At 42.8% G+C, this 16607-nt stretch overlaps 1 protein-coding gene across 1 annotated transcript in view; it reads right to left on the bottom strand.

The window, feature by feature from the left end:
• sorcs3b (sortilin related VPS10 domain containing receptor 3b) overlaps positions 1 to 16175 on the bottom strand; it is a 42199-nt gene extending 26024 nt beyond the window's left edge. The window contains exons 1-2 of the mRNA XM_035173473.2: positions 15364 to 16175; positions 1442 to 1509 (exon numbers count right to left, since the gene is read on the bottom strand). Coding sequence (XP_035029364.1) covers positions 1442 to 1509; positions 15364 to 16038 — 743 coding nt within the window. The 5' untranslated portion in view covers positions 16039 to 16175. The remainder of the gene's footprint in view (positions 1 to 1441; positions 1510 to 15363) is intronic.
• Positions 16176 to 16607: the final 432 nt, after the last annotated feature.

Raw genomic sequence — 16607 nt, 5'->3', positions numbered from 1 at the left:
TGGGTTTCAAGTTCGTGCATCTCCCAAGACAAGGGTAGATGTGTTTGTCGCCCCAAGTCTTCATATTCCTCCTCGCCGCAAAAAGCCAATCCGCGCTCTCGGTTCTACCTGAGTGCCTCCAAATGTAATTTCGCTGCATAATTGGATAGATATCCCCGAGTCTGCTATCGTTGTCTATGCATTAATCTGAATTGTTCCATTGTTGACATTGACCTACCCCTAAACACATTTGTATTTGTGCTTAAGTACTCCTTTCACTTGGCGTGTCTGTCTGCGGTAGTGGGCGGCGGCAGAATGCCTCCTAAACGATGTTATTTCGTCATAAAGTTTCTTCGGCAGGAAAAGACGACAATCTCAAAACACAGAGGGACTTGATGCATGATTCGATGGCTTCTGCTACAGTCACCCCCATTGATCCGCACATTGCCGCCAACAGCGGCCCGGAGCTGTCGCCATAAATCATTTATTGCGCCATCACAGAAATCATTGACTCCCGTTTCTTTTCATAACATTCAGATTTCTGCATTTCTAATACCCACACTGAGAGACTCGGCGCACCCCCTGAGGTGCACTCTAATTCACTCATGGTGCCAATGTTCAGCAGCCACCTTGATGATGGAAGACCTCGTGTACACAATATGGGATTTCAAAACATGTCAGGTCGGGTGTAAATCTTGGTGGCGCCTCTGGTGAAACAGATATTAATTTGAGAGTCTGTGCTTGGCGGACTTATGGTCTCCGTTTCAGGTGTATTTCAGAATGAAATGAGTTCTCTGCAGGCTACGGGAGAGGTGAGAAAAAGAGGCACATCAGACGCTGGATTGGGCTCGATGGTATAATCCTTAATGAATTCCATTCTTATTTATGACCTGACAGGGCACTCTAACTCACCTCTCAATACCTACTGAATGGAATTACTACAGCTATACAGTAGCAATTGCATGCCAATTGCCTCTGAAACAAAAGGTTACGGATGACAATCAATCAAAAAACTCCATCAGGAAGTTTCTAGGTCAGAGGAAACGGAGCCGGGGATCCAAACAGAGGATCCCACAGGTAGGTCTTCCAGTTTGATCTGTCAAAGACTCTTTCAGGAAGTTTCACCGATGATAGTGGACAGAAACTGGGTTGGGTCTCTTTAAAAAGGTTTGCTGCACTGTGTCGTTTATGGGCCTGCGAGGAGGATGTTTCATTCTGCACCGCTTCAGATTGCTTTATTAAAACATACTTCATACTGTCTTCCAGTTCTGACTTGATTGTTCATATCCCAGCAAGGAGGAACATAATAAATCATACTTAGAGTACACTGCAACCTCTATGAATATATTATTCTTATTGTTTTTTTTGGGAGATGCGCTTTTGCATTTTTATAAAATCTTTCTTGCGCTGATGCCGTTTAGACAGAAAAGGAAAAATAGCAACGAACAAAAAGCAAACTCACCTCCAGAGTGAGCTCTCAGTTACAGCCCCCAGGTTGAAGTCATGCAGCTTAGTCAAGATCAGGATCACCTACAACATAACAGCAACAGACACATTTAATCACATGCCGAGGTCTGCACTAAAAAGCCTTTGCATAAGTGCCTCTGCACGCATACATTACCTGTCTTCACCTAATGACGTGGAATGAATACAACATGTCCGCTACACCCTTATACTAATACATATCAGGCTGGTACAGTACATTATCACGACGACAAGAGATCCTCGCGTTGTCAGGAGATGTCAGTCTGCTGGTGGCAGGATCTGAAAAAAAAATCCATGTGGGCTGTCGAGAGTTGTGTCTGTATCTCATGTGGAATGATACCTACATGACAGCAAAATCCGAACATAATTGTTCAGTGAACAATGAAAAGAATTGCAGTCAGCGGCTGCACCACACCACCCTCTCTCATCTCATTCCCTTATTTTTTTTAAAGGAATGTGCTTCTTTTACCTTCAGAATATAGTGTTATAGTAGTTAAAAGCTGCAAAAGCACCAACAAATGTTGATTTCCTACGGCAGATGGTGAAGGAGGTTGTGTTATTTTACTCACTATAAAGACATCCACTTCCAGCTCCAGTTGGGCTAAATGCTTTTGCATGTTATCTGAGGATGGTTGGACAATGTGTTTCTGGGGAAGCAAAAATGTGGCCCATAAAAGCCTGCCAAGGCACAGAGGGCAGAGTGAAATGGTGTGCAAACGCATTATTGTCACTCCAATGGCATTATAAATGACTTCCCATGGGGACACTCATAACTCTGCATAGAAAAGGAAGGGGGGGTAGGGTAGAGAGTTTGGGGCAGGGCATGGAAGGAGCGAGGAGGAATGGTAGACAATAACAATCAAGGAGCGGAAACATGGCATAATATGACAATTTTTTTTAAAAGCCTGAAAGATAGGTCAGAAGCTCAATTACAGTGAGTTTAAGCACATTAACCTCATGGGACCCGCGGAACGAGTCATTAAATCGAGAAAAGCCACACAAGACTTGGAGGAACAAAGACAAGCCTCTAAGTCTGCTTTGAAAATGTTAAAAACCCAATTGACCCACAATTTAGCCATCAAACGGCCACTGTGCACGCCTGGGACTATCTGCGTTACAGGTTAATTAACCAATCACACAGAGAGATAAGCATTTGCATAACGAAATGCACCATGTCTGCGAGGTCCAACACTGGAGTCTGAATCAATTTGGAGTGCAGACTTAGTTAAATGGCTGTGATGTTGGGCCTAATTGCCTGCTCTGAAAAATAGATTCAAGAGAAAGACTCTGCCAAACTGTTGATCGTTCGTCTCCTCACTTCTCTTTCACTAACAACAATGACTCTGTGTCATGGGACATTATAAATACTATGAGGTAAATTGAATGTGGAATTGATTTTATCAGCGTCGAACCAGAGGCGCTTCGTTCCTAAGCAAAGGGACTCAAATCGCACGGCAAATTAACAGAGTAAACAACAAATAGATGTTCGCACTTTTATGGGTTTCAATCACTTGCGCCATTTCGCACACGGATTCGATTTAATCAGACGCTCACAAATTTAGACAAGGATGTAATATAACCTTTAAAAATAGCCCCAAACGGCAAAAAAGCCTCCTTGTCTTCGGGAGCTTTGTCTTTACGGTTGTCAATGTGTTTGTGTGGTTGGCTCATTAACAAAAGCTGACCCAGTGAAACGGGTCAGTGACAATCTCCCCCAGGGACCAACAGACAATTTAGGCAGATGACTGTTTGGATGATTTGTCCCTAAGTGGATACATCAAGAGTACATCACTGTAGCCACGTCTTCACTATTATTGATAGGCTGTGCGTCTGTGGCTCGCGTCAATAGGGAGCAACACCAAGGCCGGTAGGGAGACGTGCACAGCAGAGACGCAGCGACGCAGCGACACCGTGAACACCCGACAAATGAAGCGGCATCAAAAACACAAAATTCCCAGAGTTTATGGTGAAGTCTTTCATTTATGTAAATACAAAAAAACAAACACAAAATGGCTTCCAGAATTATTTTTGAGCCTCCCAGGTAAAAACAATCCTCCATGCATATCATCGCTCACTTGCATACATGAAATTAAGGACCCTGGAAGGCCAAATGCAGTGCATTTATTCATGTTTATGTTTTATTGATGTGAGCAAAGAGAGCTTTGCCCCAGGAAAGTCAACCAATCATTTTCCAGATTGGCTCTCACCCTCAGAGGAGTTGGGTTTAGTCATCCTTTTATCCCAACACTCTATTCTTGTCGCTTTCTTTCCCTCCTTTGGTTCCTTTTCCTTTTTTCTCGATTTTATTTCCCTCTCTCTTTGTTGCTCCTTTTTTTGTGTGTGGCTGTGATGATTTCACAAGGAAAGTAGAGACGATTAAAAAAAACAATAAAAGCATCGCAATCAGGTGTTGTTTGACCATGGAAAGAGTTGGACCCGTTCAGACGGCTGAATAAACAGCCGCCATGGCAACACAGCTGTTACGGACATAATGTCATTGTGATTTACTGCGTCCGCTCATACCTTAGCAATGCACATGCACCACGATCGCTCAAGCGTGCGGCCTATGCATGTACTGCAACAGCCACAGACACAGACCAAATGAAATCTTCACAAATTGCCTTTTTACTCTGCATTTTTATTTCTTTATCTATCTTTTATTGTGAAATACTGACATTTTTCAAGTGCTTCAGTGGGCCGTGACATGAGAGGCATCTCAACACCACGCTGGTGAACAGAGGATTTTTTTCTACCCATTTAGCAATTTAGGTGTGAATCATCTCAGCGTCTGTACAGTAATATGGCTATTAATAAACCCAGATAGACTGTTGCTGCATATCCTGCACAGTTTTACTGGGCTCTGCAACGCCATGCTTCAAATGGGAACCTGTTGCATATTCAGCCCCCGCGGTAAAACATCATTAAGGCAGCACCCGTCAAATATTATCTCTGTCTAATTGGGTAGACTAAAAGGGACCCTAACTCCGCACATCACACCTCTGGATCGTTGTTTCTTCTCTGCTCAGGAGGAACGCATCATGTGCGGCAGGAACAATCCTTAGAAATATGAGAACTGCAGCCACTTTCATGTAGATCCGCCTCTGTATTTGAACCTCACCGAGGGGACAACTGAGGGATCTAAATTAATTTCCAAGGGACCCACAAAGTTGAAAACAGTGAGTGATGTAAAGGCTCTTTGTAATAACTGTGCTAACGGCTGGTGCTCAGAGAAGGCATTGACATGCGTCTCTTTTTTTTTTTACCTTTAGCCTCCTCCCTGCTAAAATGACACACATTTACATTCTCATGAATACACATAAGCTTCAGTATAGTGCAGCGGGAGGGTAAAGACATCCATACGCAGGGACGTCTCCCGGGAGAACCCCCCGTCAGTTTCCCCCCTCTGAGACTATAACCACAAAATCAAAATGTCGGACGGCTTGCTGAAATGTGTCAACACTAATTAAATCATTCCTTCAATATTTGGAATTTGGTTCACAATAAGCTGGCTTTTACTGAAATATGCCTCTTCTTTCCTGTCAGCTGTCTGGAGGTCAATTTCAAGACCTTATCAGATTTGATAAACAGAGTCAAAGTGGGTTTGGAATCCATCGAGTGACTGAATTTAAAACCTTCCTTGAGTGCAGTTGTTCTTCTTTTTACTTTGTGCAGGTTCACATGCACAGTGCACGTGTGAATATTTGTGTTTTTTTGTTGCTATTTCTAATACTTGAGAGTCAGGTCATGAAGATGTCCTGCACAACAAAATCATTATATCATAAATACATAATTATTATATCTCTGGTTCAGGAGTGATTTGGCCACAACAGCAGCTGCACACTGAACATACAATATTCAAGCTCCCCTGGTTTTTACAGACCAATGAATCAGCTCATCGATTAGTTGTCTGAACTGCAAATGTACTGTTTTGGTTCACTCTCACAGCTGTAACTGTGCAGTTTGTGGTGGCAACAGATTGCAGCAGACAGTTAGTGACCACTTGGTGAAGATAGAGGAGCATCTAGCGGCTAAAGACTCAGATATTTCCCTCAAGAGTTGGTTGGGCCCAAGAACATGAGCTAAAAAAGGGTGACATCACACATTTATGATCACATGAACACAAACAGGACTGCGACTGAATGACATCGTTGACCTACACATGTTAGATCTGTAAATAAGTTGGGGATAAAATGTCAATGTCATATTTTTAAAAAATCTTTATCAAGGATTGTTTCAATGAGCCTCAAGATGCAATTCTACATTGATTGAGCTATGATGGACTTGTAGTGTAGTAGGTAAATATATATTTAATATGAAAATTATTCAACAACACAAATCTGTAAACGTGATTAAATAATAGCAGCTATGTGTGTGTGTGTGTGTGTGTGTGTGGAGATAATCAGCAAATATATTACAATTGTCTAAGAAATAATCAGAAAAACACAGGTGACCACAGTTGATCCCAAAATTCTGACAGAAGTTAAAATAGTTTTTTAAGTGATATATACTGTATGTTCATACCTGTGTCATATGATACAATTAATCTCCACGAAGGTTGCTGCTTTGTGTTACATGGTGTTCAGGTACACACTTAATATCCACCCACAACACATTTTATTTAACTGTTTATGTAGAAGTGAACTCATTAATTGATTTTCACAGATCAGTGGTACTGCCCACATTCATCCAAAATAAAAAAAAACTAATTAAATACTAACTATTAATACTTGCAATCAATCAGATGCTACGGTAATATAGTCTGTGTGTCAGCTCTGCAGTCACATGAAGACATGGGGGAGGATGTTTAAATTAAAACCAAACGCTAAGAGAGAACTTGATAATATTAATGAAGCTACAAAACTACGTGTGATGAAGGTGGCAGCATCTAAAGGACACACACACACACCTTCAAGAACATCAGAGTGAAATCTAACGTTAAAGAGCAAAGTAATCGCTCTACAGATATTGAGCTTGTCACGTGTCTTTTCCTGTAGAATGTCACAAGTAATCGGTGACACCGGTGTTGTCGAGAATTTATTACCCTGTGGGAAAATTCCCACACCGTGACATGCCTGTACTCTTCGCTGTTACTGTTCCAATGAGGAGCAGAGGAAGAGGAGAAAGAGGAAACAGGCTGAGAAAAAAAAATGGACACTGAGAAGAGCCAACACTACGAAATAATGCAAATCCGTGGAGGGGCCCTAATGCATCGTGGCCATTATCAGACACCAAAAGCTGCCATATCGCTGTGAGAGGAGCGAGCTGGGACTACGCTGTTCACCTCGTACACTGCATCTCACCAGTCTTAGCACGCAGATGCAAAAATAAAACCTGTTTCATTTGTTGTTAGGCTCATTACATTCTCAACTTCATTAAGGGAAGGAAGACAGGAGCCAAGGGCGAGAGAGAGTCATTTGAGCGATTTGACAAATACTGTTTTCTTAAAGGGAAGCAGCTAATTAATGTCCTAGATCTCATCCTGAACGATTCACCTCTACTGTGGACTTTTAAATTCCATTTCTTGAGCGAGAAATGAAAAGATCCACAGCCAAGCACAAGAAAATCTTCGCAGAGCCAAACACACTTGGTGGAAATCTACCAGCGTAGACGTAGAGAGCGATGTGTGTCATAACACGCTCAACGCTGGAGATATAAATTCTAACTTTGCTTCCTCTCTCTCACAGGATTCAAGATGAATATATTCATGCATCCATTAGAAATTATCTGATGCAAACACCTGCGGAGAAAAGAAACACAGTATTGGTGGAAAATTTGCATAGATTTCTTTAAGGCTCGACAGGAGCGAGGCCAAAATCAAGATGCACAAAATACAAGTGGGTGGAGGAGCAGAGGCACGACACGTTGATTGTGGCTGTGTGAGGATGTCTCCAAAGTAGAGCACTTAGTGGAAGAGACTAACGTCTTTTAAGAGTAACGGTGCGGTCGAAGCGAGGCCCAACTCCGTCCTCATCTTGTCTGTGGGCCCAAATTGATTGTTTGTACTTTTGTGGGTGAAAACGTACTCCGGGGGGGGGATGCTGCTTTCATCAAGTAAACCCCAGCGAAAGGTCCCCTGTGCATTAGCCGGCCGTCTGTGTGTTTGCTTTTCCTCCCCGACTCTGGAGCTCTGGCCATATAACCCTGATGCTTTGAGCTAGAGAGGTTTCAGCAATCAATTTGGTCCATTATGGGAGGGAAATTAATGAAATGGGCTGAATATAAAGGGGTTTCACTTCAAATACAGCTCTATTGTGAGGGTATTTTGTGGCTATGTTATGTCTCTCGGCTGCTTGCAACAATACAATAAATTCTACTGCTTGCCATTAGTGGTAAGAAAGATTGCGATTGGTGCACAAACGGCACTTTACTTTTTTTCTCTAAAGAAAGCTGGAGGTAAAAGGTATAGGAATGCACCTCCTGTGATTCCATGTTGACTTTGCTCCGCGCCCTGCCATTTGCACAAAGAGGTGAAAAACCAAAGAACATCCAAGGACAAATGAAATGGCAATTTTAGAAGTAATTTAAATGATTTGACACATTTGACAAAGTTTTAGTCACATCCCGTGCAATTTGAAATTAATTTGATGCATTGTAAGTGGTGTGGAGAGCCAAAAATACAACATTAGCATTTTACTTTTACAGGTTTTTCATATTCTGTGCCCCCCCTCGTTTACTCATATTTAGTGTTGAGGGTTGAAAGTACAATAGCATGACTACATTTATTCTTTTTTGTGTGTGTAATCATGTTATTCATGAAGCCGTGGATGACGGCAGAGAATTGGAAATTTACCAGGATGAAAAATGTTTCTATAAAATCTTAGGAGTTCTCAACAGGTTTGAACACTGGTTATCATCTCGGAGAAGTTTTAGCAGTGAAACAACGTTTAGACATTACTTCCAGTCTCTTCTGTTTCTCCTTTGGCTCGTAATGGCTCGGCTTCTGCCCGGGGGGGACATCTGAGGTGGAGCCAAAGGCAGGAGTGGGTCCAAATTAAGATTTTGGAAGAGAGAAGGCCTCCACCTAAAATGACCCTCTTCTCTTCCAAAAGGGCTGAGAATCAAATCTTTTCCTGTGTCGCTTCTTTGCATTTTTCATGATGTGAAGAGGCAGAAAATAGCCGATCGGATTAGCATTCACTTTTAAAATGGCTATTTCTTCCAGAGAGATTGGATTGATATGGAACTTATTTGTTTTTCCAGTTCTGTTTAGAGGGAAACACTAAATTCTTATGATGGACATAAGTCATAAGAGATGGTCTAGTTGGGCAAAGCAAAGTTTTTCTGTGGACATCTTGTTTCCACCCTGACAAAAAAGCCCTTCCTCCTCTAGCAGGGCCCCAAGTTCAACAAGCAGCAACTAATAACTGATGGCCAGCAAAACCAAACGTCATTTCGGTGAGACTCAAGCCGTTTGGAGGCATGAAAATGTTCTGACCCAATTGTCCAGACATTTCCCCCCGACTTTGCCTTTCGCATATGAAGAACGCAGCAGGAGATTGTTCGGGTCACGCGTCTTCACAACAGCAGTAAAATCTCCGTAGCATTCAGGCGAGAGGTGGAACATTAAGGAGACAGGACGTATAAATGCAGCTGTGGAAATTACAAGATATTTGTTTGTTTCAGATTTGCGATTGTCGACTGTTACAAATGTCATCACAGCTCCCACTTGCTCGTGGTGAATCTCCTGGACAACATCCGGCCATATTCTCACACTGGCTCACTCAGTTTCTACCACAAACGCATGACTGAAAGCAGCTTTAGTGGGAATAACCTCATCTGAAATATTTGTTAATATGTTTTTTCCAGAACTCTAGTTTTGGATTATGCTTACGAATAAAGCAGACCACCAACTAGCACTTGTATCCAGCCACAGAACATAACATGAGTCTTATGGGCCAAAGTCTTTTCCACCTCAGGGAAAACCTGATCAGGTCTGATCAGGTTTCAACGATGAAATCTTCTAATTGCCATCTAGCAAATCTTGCAACACGTGCAGGAAGTTTTCATCCTGTAGTCTCACATGAGTTAAAGCAACAAAAACAGTTTGGTTATATATCAAGGAAGACTATACATGTAGTGTCTCATGCTAGTGATTTTTTTCAAAAAAGAAAATCCTGGATGTTTAGCCTTTATTCAATAGGACATGATTAAATGTGAAAGGGGGAGAGAAAGAGCAGGGAAGACGAAGGAGCGCCGGATCAGAACCAGACCTGTGGCCACTGCCGGAGGATTTAAGCTGCCATATACGCCCACCGCCCAACAAGCCAATTTCCTGTTGGATGAATATTGTATGAAAGCAAATGACAAGTGTTGTCAGTGAGCATTTTGCTCTTATGTTCAGCATCAACTTTTTGTGTGTGTCAGATACGTTAATTAACATTCCCTCACTTTGTTGAGAGAAAATATCATCTCGGCTGCTGGGTTTATCTGATTACATATTCATTGAAAAATTCATGGTACAAGCCTTTTAACGTGTGTATAATGTGACACCTTCAGCCTTTGATCGTTTGTTCGCCGTCGTCTTTGTTTACTCGCTTGTTTGGCCACGAAAACACAAAAATGTTCATGCTTGACGAAAAAGTGTGGGAGACCACTTTTCGAGCATATTAATGTCAGAGCCTGGCTGCAGTTATGTCTCCCGGCTACGTTTAAATCTCCATATCAGAAAGAGACACGTTAGGTTGAAGCAAGACAACAGCGGCGCAAACTAAAACACAGCATCTGATGAGATGGAATTTCTGCTACCTGTGTGGAATACTGAGCCTCCGAATAAAAGAGCAGGCATACGCAGTGAAGAAAGACAGACATGGAGGGGATTATAATCAAAGATGGTTATTTAAACATTGTGAACAGCACAATTTAACTGTCGGAGTAGCAAAGCACAGCATGAAATCAGGAATTAAAATCTACCGGCTCCTGGTTTAGACGCTGTGTGAAACGGTGGCTGGAACACAATTAGCTGTTATTTCAAATTCAGTGCTTAAGTTGTTGTGATTAATTTACAGCTTCCTGACAATCTTATTGATGACAATTCACATCCACTTCAATACGATCATTAACTCATGTAAATGATGTGCAGCCTCCGTCAGGTCTTACCTCTGCAAAAAAAAAAAGTGTGATGAATATTTTGTCATAACTTTTAACTATAACTCATTTTTTTTTTCTGCTTTCTATTTGGTTCAAAGCAAAAGCAACCAATCATTTTAAAAGATTAACTCCACGACACCCATTGGGTATTCTGTTTTCTAAACGTGTCATTTTGTGCTTTGGAAGTTTTCCATCATCTCCATTGATTACGCAGTGTGTGCGTCTGTGTGTGTGTTGTTTTAGGTCTTTTGTATCTCAGGGGATGGGAGAAAAAAAAAAAACATTTCCCCCAATAACTAATGCATTCCTGTCACTGTAAACTGCCAAGTCCAGCCATTACTTAAGCCGACTGCCACCGGAGAAGTCCCCGTCATCTTTAAACATGATAGCAACTGCGGCGGCGGCGGCGGCGCTCCAGGCAACGTGCTGCTTCGAGGTATAATGTCACCAAGCCAGGGTCCCTTGGTTTGCTTGTTATTGGCGATAATGAAAGTAAAGAAGAAAACACAACATCTCCCCATTTGAATTCCAATTGTATGATTTTCCCCAATCAGAAAATGCATAAATTTGTTTTCATTACCCAATCACAGCCAGAGTACGCGTCTACCACACTGCGACAGTTATTAAACTAATTAATCACATGCAAACTTGTCAAATATGATCCCGCACCCCCTTTGTCACTTTGATTAAATTTGAAACGTAAACGTGTGAGAGAGAGAGAGAGACTGAGAGTGGGGGAGGTGGAGAGGAATAAAGCAATGACAGTGCTTGAACATACAACTGACGGCGGGGACTTTATTTGCTGCTTAAAATGCACTTTGTGGAGCAAAACTACAGTCTGAGGAATTACAAGTGCCAAAGAAGTGCTGGGAGCCCATGTTGATGTGATGCATTATGGTCCCTGAGCACAAATGATTCATGAAAAAAAAAAAGGGCACACATGCATGTCATCTGAGGAGTAAAAACTGGGATTCACTGAATTATTACAGTAGAGAGGGTGAAAATTGAATCCTGTGCACCATGAAATAAAAGAGAGGCGAAAAAACTAACACAACAGGAAATGCTTCCTTGGGTTCTTTTTTCCATAAAATGTTTAAAAAGAATTTCCCCATTCAGGCTTCTGAGCGATTGTTTTTCTTGTAGTAACCAGCGTCCACACTTTCACATATAGCACACAGGATTGCTGGCGTTTCTATCAGCATCTTACAATCACATCAGTGGACAGTGCATCCCTAAAGGCTTGAGACAGGCTGGATTAATGAACAGACGTATGGTGCTGACACCCCGGGGGACAGGGAGGTAGAAGACAAAAACGGCTGGTGTGAAAGGAATTATCTTTGTAGTTGTTTTATTTCCACTGGTTGCTACTTTCAAAATCCATATTTAATAAGCCTGAAACTTTGCTCACAATCAGCTGAATAATAATAATGGTGCATTAACAGTAATGCAAAAATCAAGAGAAGGGCTTATGGGCGATCTGAAATTAAACATTTCCAAATGTCGAGGTGCTACAATAAATTCAAAGCGTAACACGAGGGGAAAACAATCCGAAATGTTAAAAACTTCAAGCGCCTTTGATTTTCTTCAAACGTGGTATGGATCACAATCCCCTCAGGCAGCAACCAGGGGGCCGGAGGATGATTAAAGTGCATGAATAAGAAGGTTTTACAAGGTCAGACATTAGCCCCTTTCCCTCATGAGACTTCTCTATTAAAGGGTCTCACCTAAAATTATACATGCATAAAAAAAAAAAGTGCGGTGGCTGTGGAGAATACGGACGAGACGAAATTATCAGGAGGAAAGGAAAAACAAAACTGCTAAACTTTTCCCTTTGTTGCATCTGAACACCTCAACAGTGGCAGCTTTTTAATGCACTTTTCATCATCCTGTAACACCCCCACAAACTCTGGTAAAATGCCTCTGTGAATTGGGAACCCATTCCATTTGATTTTATGGATCAAGGAGTTTTCTATGCAACCAGCTCTGGCATGCTAAATGGAATGGCTGTCTATCTAATGAACTGGTTTTAAACGCGTGTCCCCCGGGGCAGTGTGATTTCCTCTTTTTTATTGTATATTTATACCGATGAGATTACGTGCAACAATAACTGCCTCGTCCCGATTAAGCATGAGGACAATGTGGCCCAAGTGGCAGCAACAAAAAAAGACCATATAACGGAACTGACAGATGGTTTGGTTTCTTGTCACCATGAGAAGAAACCAAAATTCAAAGAGCCACAGAGATGTACTCCACGGCCGAGAAGGAAATCTGGTCCTGCTCCTCCTGAGGCCAACGAGGGGGACCACACCCTTATCCCCACGTCGCCACCACAGCAACATCCAGCGTCGCTTCAGCGGCAGGAGCTCGGGGGATGTGTTGTCAATAAAGACGCTCATTAACTGTCATTATCTTCAACACGGTGTCCTAGTTTGGTCAGCTGTCTGAGGGGACCCTGCAAAAATGGTCAATCAGGAGCTTAAAAATCATTTGGCTGCCAATACCTCCCTGATCACCAGCTGGCTCGCACACTGAGACTTGTGCCTTCTGGGTGGGGTGGGGGGTGGGCTCTGCATCCTTTGAGTATAGGATCTGCTGCAATGGCTGTTTAAAATGATCATCAACATAGTCCTATCACAGCTTGAACCCCCATGTGAGGCACAAGGCTGAAAAAATCTTATTTCCAGACAGGCTATACCACAGCCAAGAGTCTTTATGAGCATTTTTAATTAGTTTACCTTCTATTTGTTTCTCTATTGATGGTGCATGCCATTATAAATCACGACTCTTTAACTCTCCATCCCCATTCACATTCAGGACAGACTGAAGCAGGAACATGCCCAGTCAATCAATACTACATGTAGTTAAGAACCATGAATTTTAAAGGGTTCTTCGTGCAGTATGTGTTTTTATACCCATGGTTGAGTCCAATCAATGTTATCTCTCTTAAAGTCAGAGAGCAGAGGAATATGACTCCGGGCTTTGATGTCTCAGACAATCACAGAAATCAAATAATAGTCGGCTGCTGTTTTGTGGACAGATTTGAGGTTTTTACGCGATGAAAATCCTTTATCATATCTGAACTCTCGAGATCCCCCGCTGGCGCTTTCACCATCACCCACTGAATCTTTCTCATTTCGCTCCCTGTGGGATTTTACACCTCGGCCAGATCACAGGCAAAGTCTCGAAGTGAATATTTGATAGAACCTCCCTCCACCACAGAAACAAAGTAATTTTCCTTCAAATGTCCCTTTTAGATTGGATTTATTATCAGTCATTTGGATCTAATATAGCCTGAGCTCTAACATATAGTCATAAAACGCCATCAATTTAAACTGCAGCTTCAGTCGCAGTTTTGGGACCACAGACAGAGATTCAGGCTGTATAAATCAAAACTGTTGACTGGCTGCAGTGACAAGCCCATCAGTGACGACCCAGTGAAGAGTGTTCTGCGGTACAAAAGGCCATCGTTGGCGAAGACATCTCGAACCAACGACATATTTCACAATAAATCCCACAAATCAGATTTTATCAGGTGAATTACTGGTGCGTCTCTGTCCACGACGATACATCTGTGTTGCCTCTAACATCAGGATATGTTGCAAACAGAAAATGCACCAGATAAGAGAGAAAAAAACAATGTTGAATGATAAAAATCCACCAAGTGAGATATATGTGCATTATTCCGGATGACATATATATTCTCACTGTTTCTGGGACACAAAAATCTGCAGATGTGGTCCCAGATTAATGTCCCTGCCAGTGCCACACATTCTCTTCCCAAACAAATTAAGGTGATCTGAATTACCTGAGGGGAAAAACATAGCTCCCTTCTTTTGTACAAGGCAGTTTGTATAGTTTTAAGATCTGTGTGCCTGATTTGTGCTGGTGCTTGCAGACGGTTTGGCACGGTGTATACCTAAAGTAAGAGATACAATCTCCATTGTGGAAACCCAAATGGGTGTGTGCAGCTGTGATGCCAGTGTCTGTGGGAGGGGGGGTCTGGGTGGCTGCTGCAAAGTCTTGTTGTCCATTTCATTTGTGCACATTCACACCAACCTGTTTCAAAGTGCAAAGCCTGGCAGCTTCTCAACAATAAACATGTTGCAGTGCTGTCTGCAGCCAGGTTATTAGACGACTATGAACTATGTGAGCCAAATGTCAACGACTGAGGCATGGCTCATTTGCCAAAAGGTCGAACTGTGTCTCATCAGCGTCACGTTAAGGGCCAGGTTGGACACAATCCCCTTTTAATTGTCGCTATTGCACCTTGATGACAGACATTACTTGATTATATCATAAATAATTAATGTGTTGTGATTGCTGCCAAAATGCCTGCGCCTTCCCATAGTGCCGTGTCATCCTCATTTACCTGGGGGTTAACTGTTCATTTAAAAGTTCAGGTGGCAACACAGTTTGTTGAAATCAATGCCTCTGCTCGAGTTTGAAATCCTGCAGGTGCACAGTCTCATCCAGCAGGCGAGCACACGGACAGGAGCGCAGTGCGCGTAATCATAATCTCCATTTATACAGCAACGAAATACATAATCATGAATATAAGGAAATTAGCAAATGCATTGTTGAATTCAAGACTCAGGCACATTGCAATTATTCATTTGTGGGAGACGAATTCCCCTCGTGCGCACTGAAACAGCTGTGCGTAAAAATGTGACAGATTCATGTAAATGTATTTTATAATTTACATATAATGGAGAAAAGGTTAATTAGCATTATAACCAGTGTGTGGAGCATATTCGTGTTTTCTTAAACCCTTTATGATGAGAAGAAGTGTGTTGCTGTTGGATTCAAACTCACGCTGCTGTTGTGTCCAGACCAGTGCACCATCGCCTGGTTGTGCGCAGAGTCTCCCGACAGGGCGAAAGTGGACGTGTCCACGTAAGGCTCACTTTGTCTGGGGTTGGACCCCCGGGTTTCCTCCCCGGTGCGCCGGTGCTCGCCTCTGGAGCTGGAGGCACCTTGGACCGTCTCCACAAACCTCTCCCTTGACTGCGCTCCTCCACTTATACTCATATCCACATTCTCGCTGAATTCTGGACCCACACTCCTCTTCACCTTCTTCTTTCTTTGAAAAATATTCGCAGTACTTCGCCTCAAGTTGTCCTCGGAAACGCTGTCGTACTTTTTACCGGGTATTTTGAGACGATTCGCGCAGTTTGGTGCCGTCTCGACGCCGATCGGTGCCTCCTGTTTCAGTCCCTTCTGTGTTTCATTCCTAGTTTTCTTGCCACGGTCCGGTTTCAAACCGCCGTCTGGTTCCGTTCCAAAAACTTCTGCGCAATTGTCGACTTTGTGTAAGACTTCGGCTGGTTGTCGTGTTCCACGTGCTTCCAGCGGCACGACCTCCAGCCGATAAAATCTATCGTTAGCTCGGGGTGAACTTATTTCCGCTTGAGCCACAAAGTTGAGGCGAAGGGGGCAGAGCAGCGCGAAAGCCAAAAGGGAAAAACTCCAAAATGACCACAGCTCCATTGTGTTCTTCCAAAACTGAGTCTATCAGAGAGAGGGACACGTGTGACAGAGCTGTTCAACTTCTCAAAAACAAACCATTCAAGGCTTCATCTTTACGCGCAAGAAGCCGCTCCGCAGACCTGCTCGTGTCCAGGACTTTGTCAAAGTGGGGAACCAGTTGGGGAGGCGCTGCGCGTCAGGCGAGCGCGCCGACGGAGAGTGGCTGCGGGAGCGGTGCGAGCTCATTGTTCATGGGGAGGCAGCTTTAAAATATCGAAATCATCCTGAAATGATTTCACGCTCTTATTTCCGTCTGTATATACATTTTTTATTATTCAATAACGTCTCGTCTGTTTTCGCAAACACATAGAAGTTGTTCCTGAGCAGCTCTTTGATTGACTCGGCGTGGTTGACAGCAAAAGTAATCTGTGCTTTGCAGACGTGTTCACGCTGTGGCTTTCTGCCTCTGAAACGATGCAAAAAGACAGAAAACATCATTTGTTTGCATCAGTCAACACCGGATTCACCTGTCAACTGCGTGCACGCGCGTGTGCATGTGGTCGAGGACATTTTGGGGGAAACTCAGATGG

Source organism: Hippoglossus stenolepis, chromosome 12 (assembly GCF_022539355.2).
Source record: "Hippoglossus stenolepis isolate QCI-W04-F060 chromosome 12, HSTE1.2, whole genome shotgun sequence".
NCBI lineage: Eukaryota > Metazoa > Chordata > Actinopteri > Pleuronectiformes > Pleuronectidae > Hippoglossus > Hippoglossus stenolepis.
This window is presented reverse-complemented; position numbering and strand designations above follow the sequence as displayed.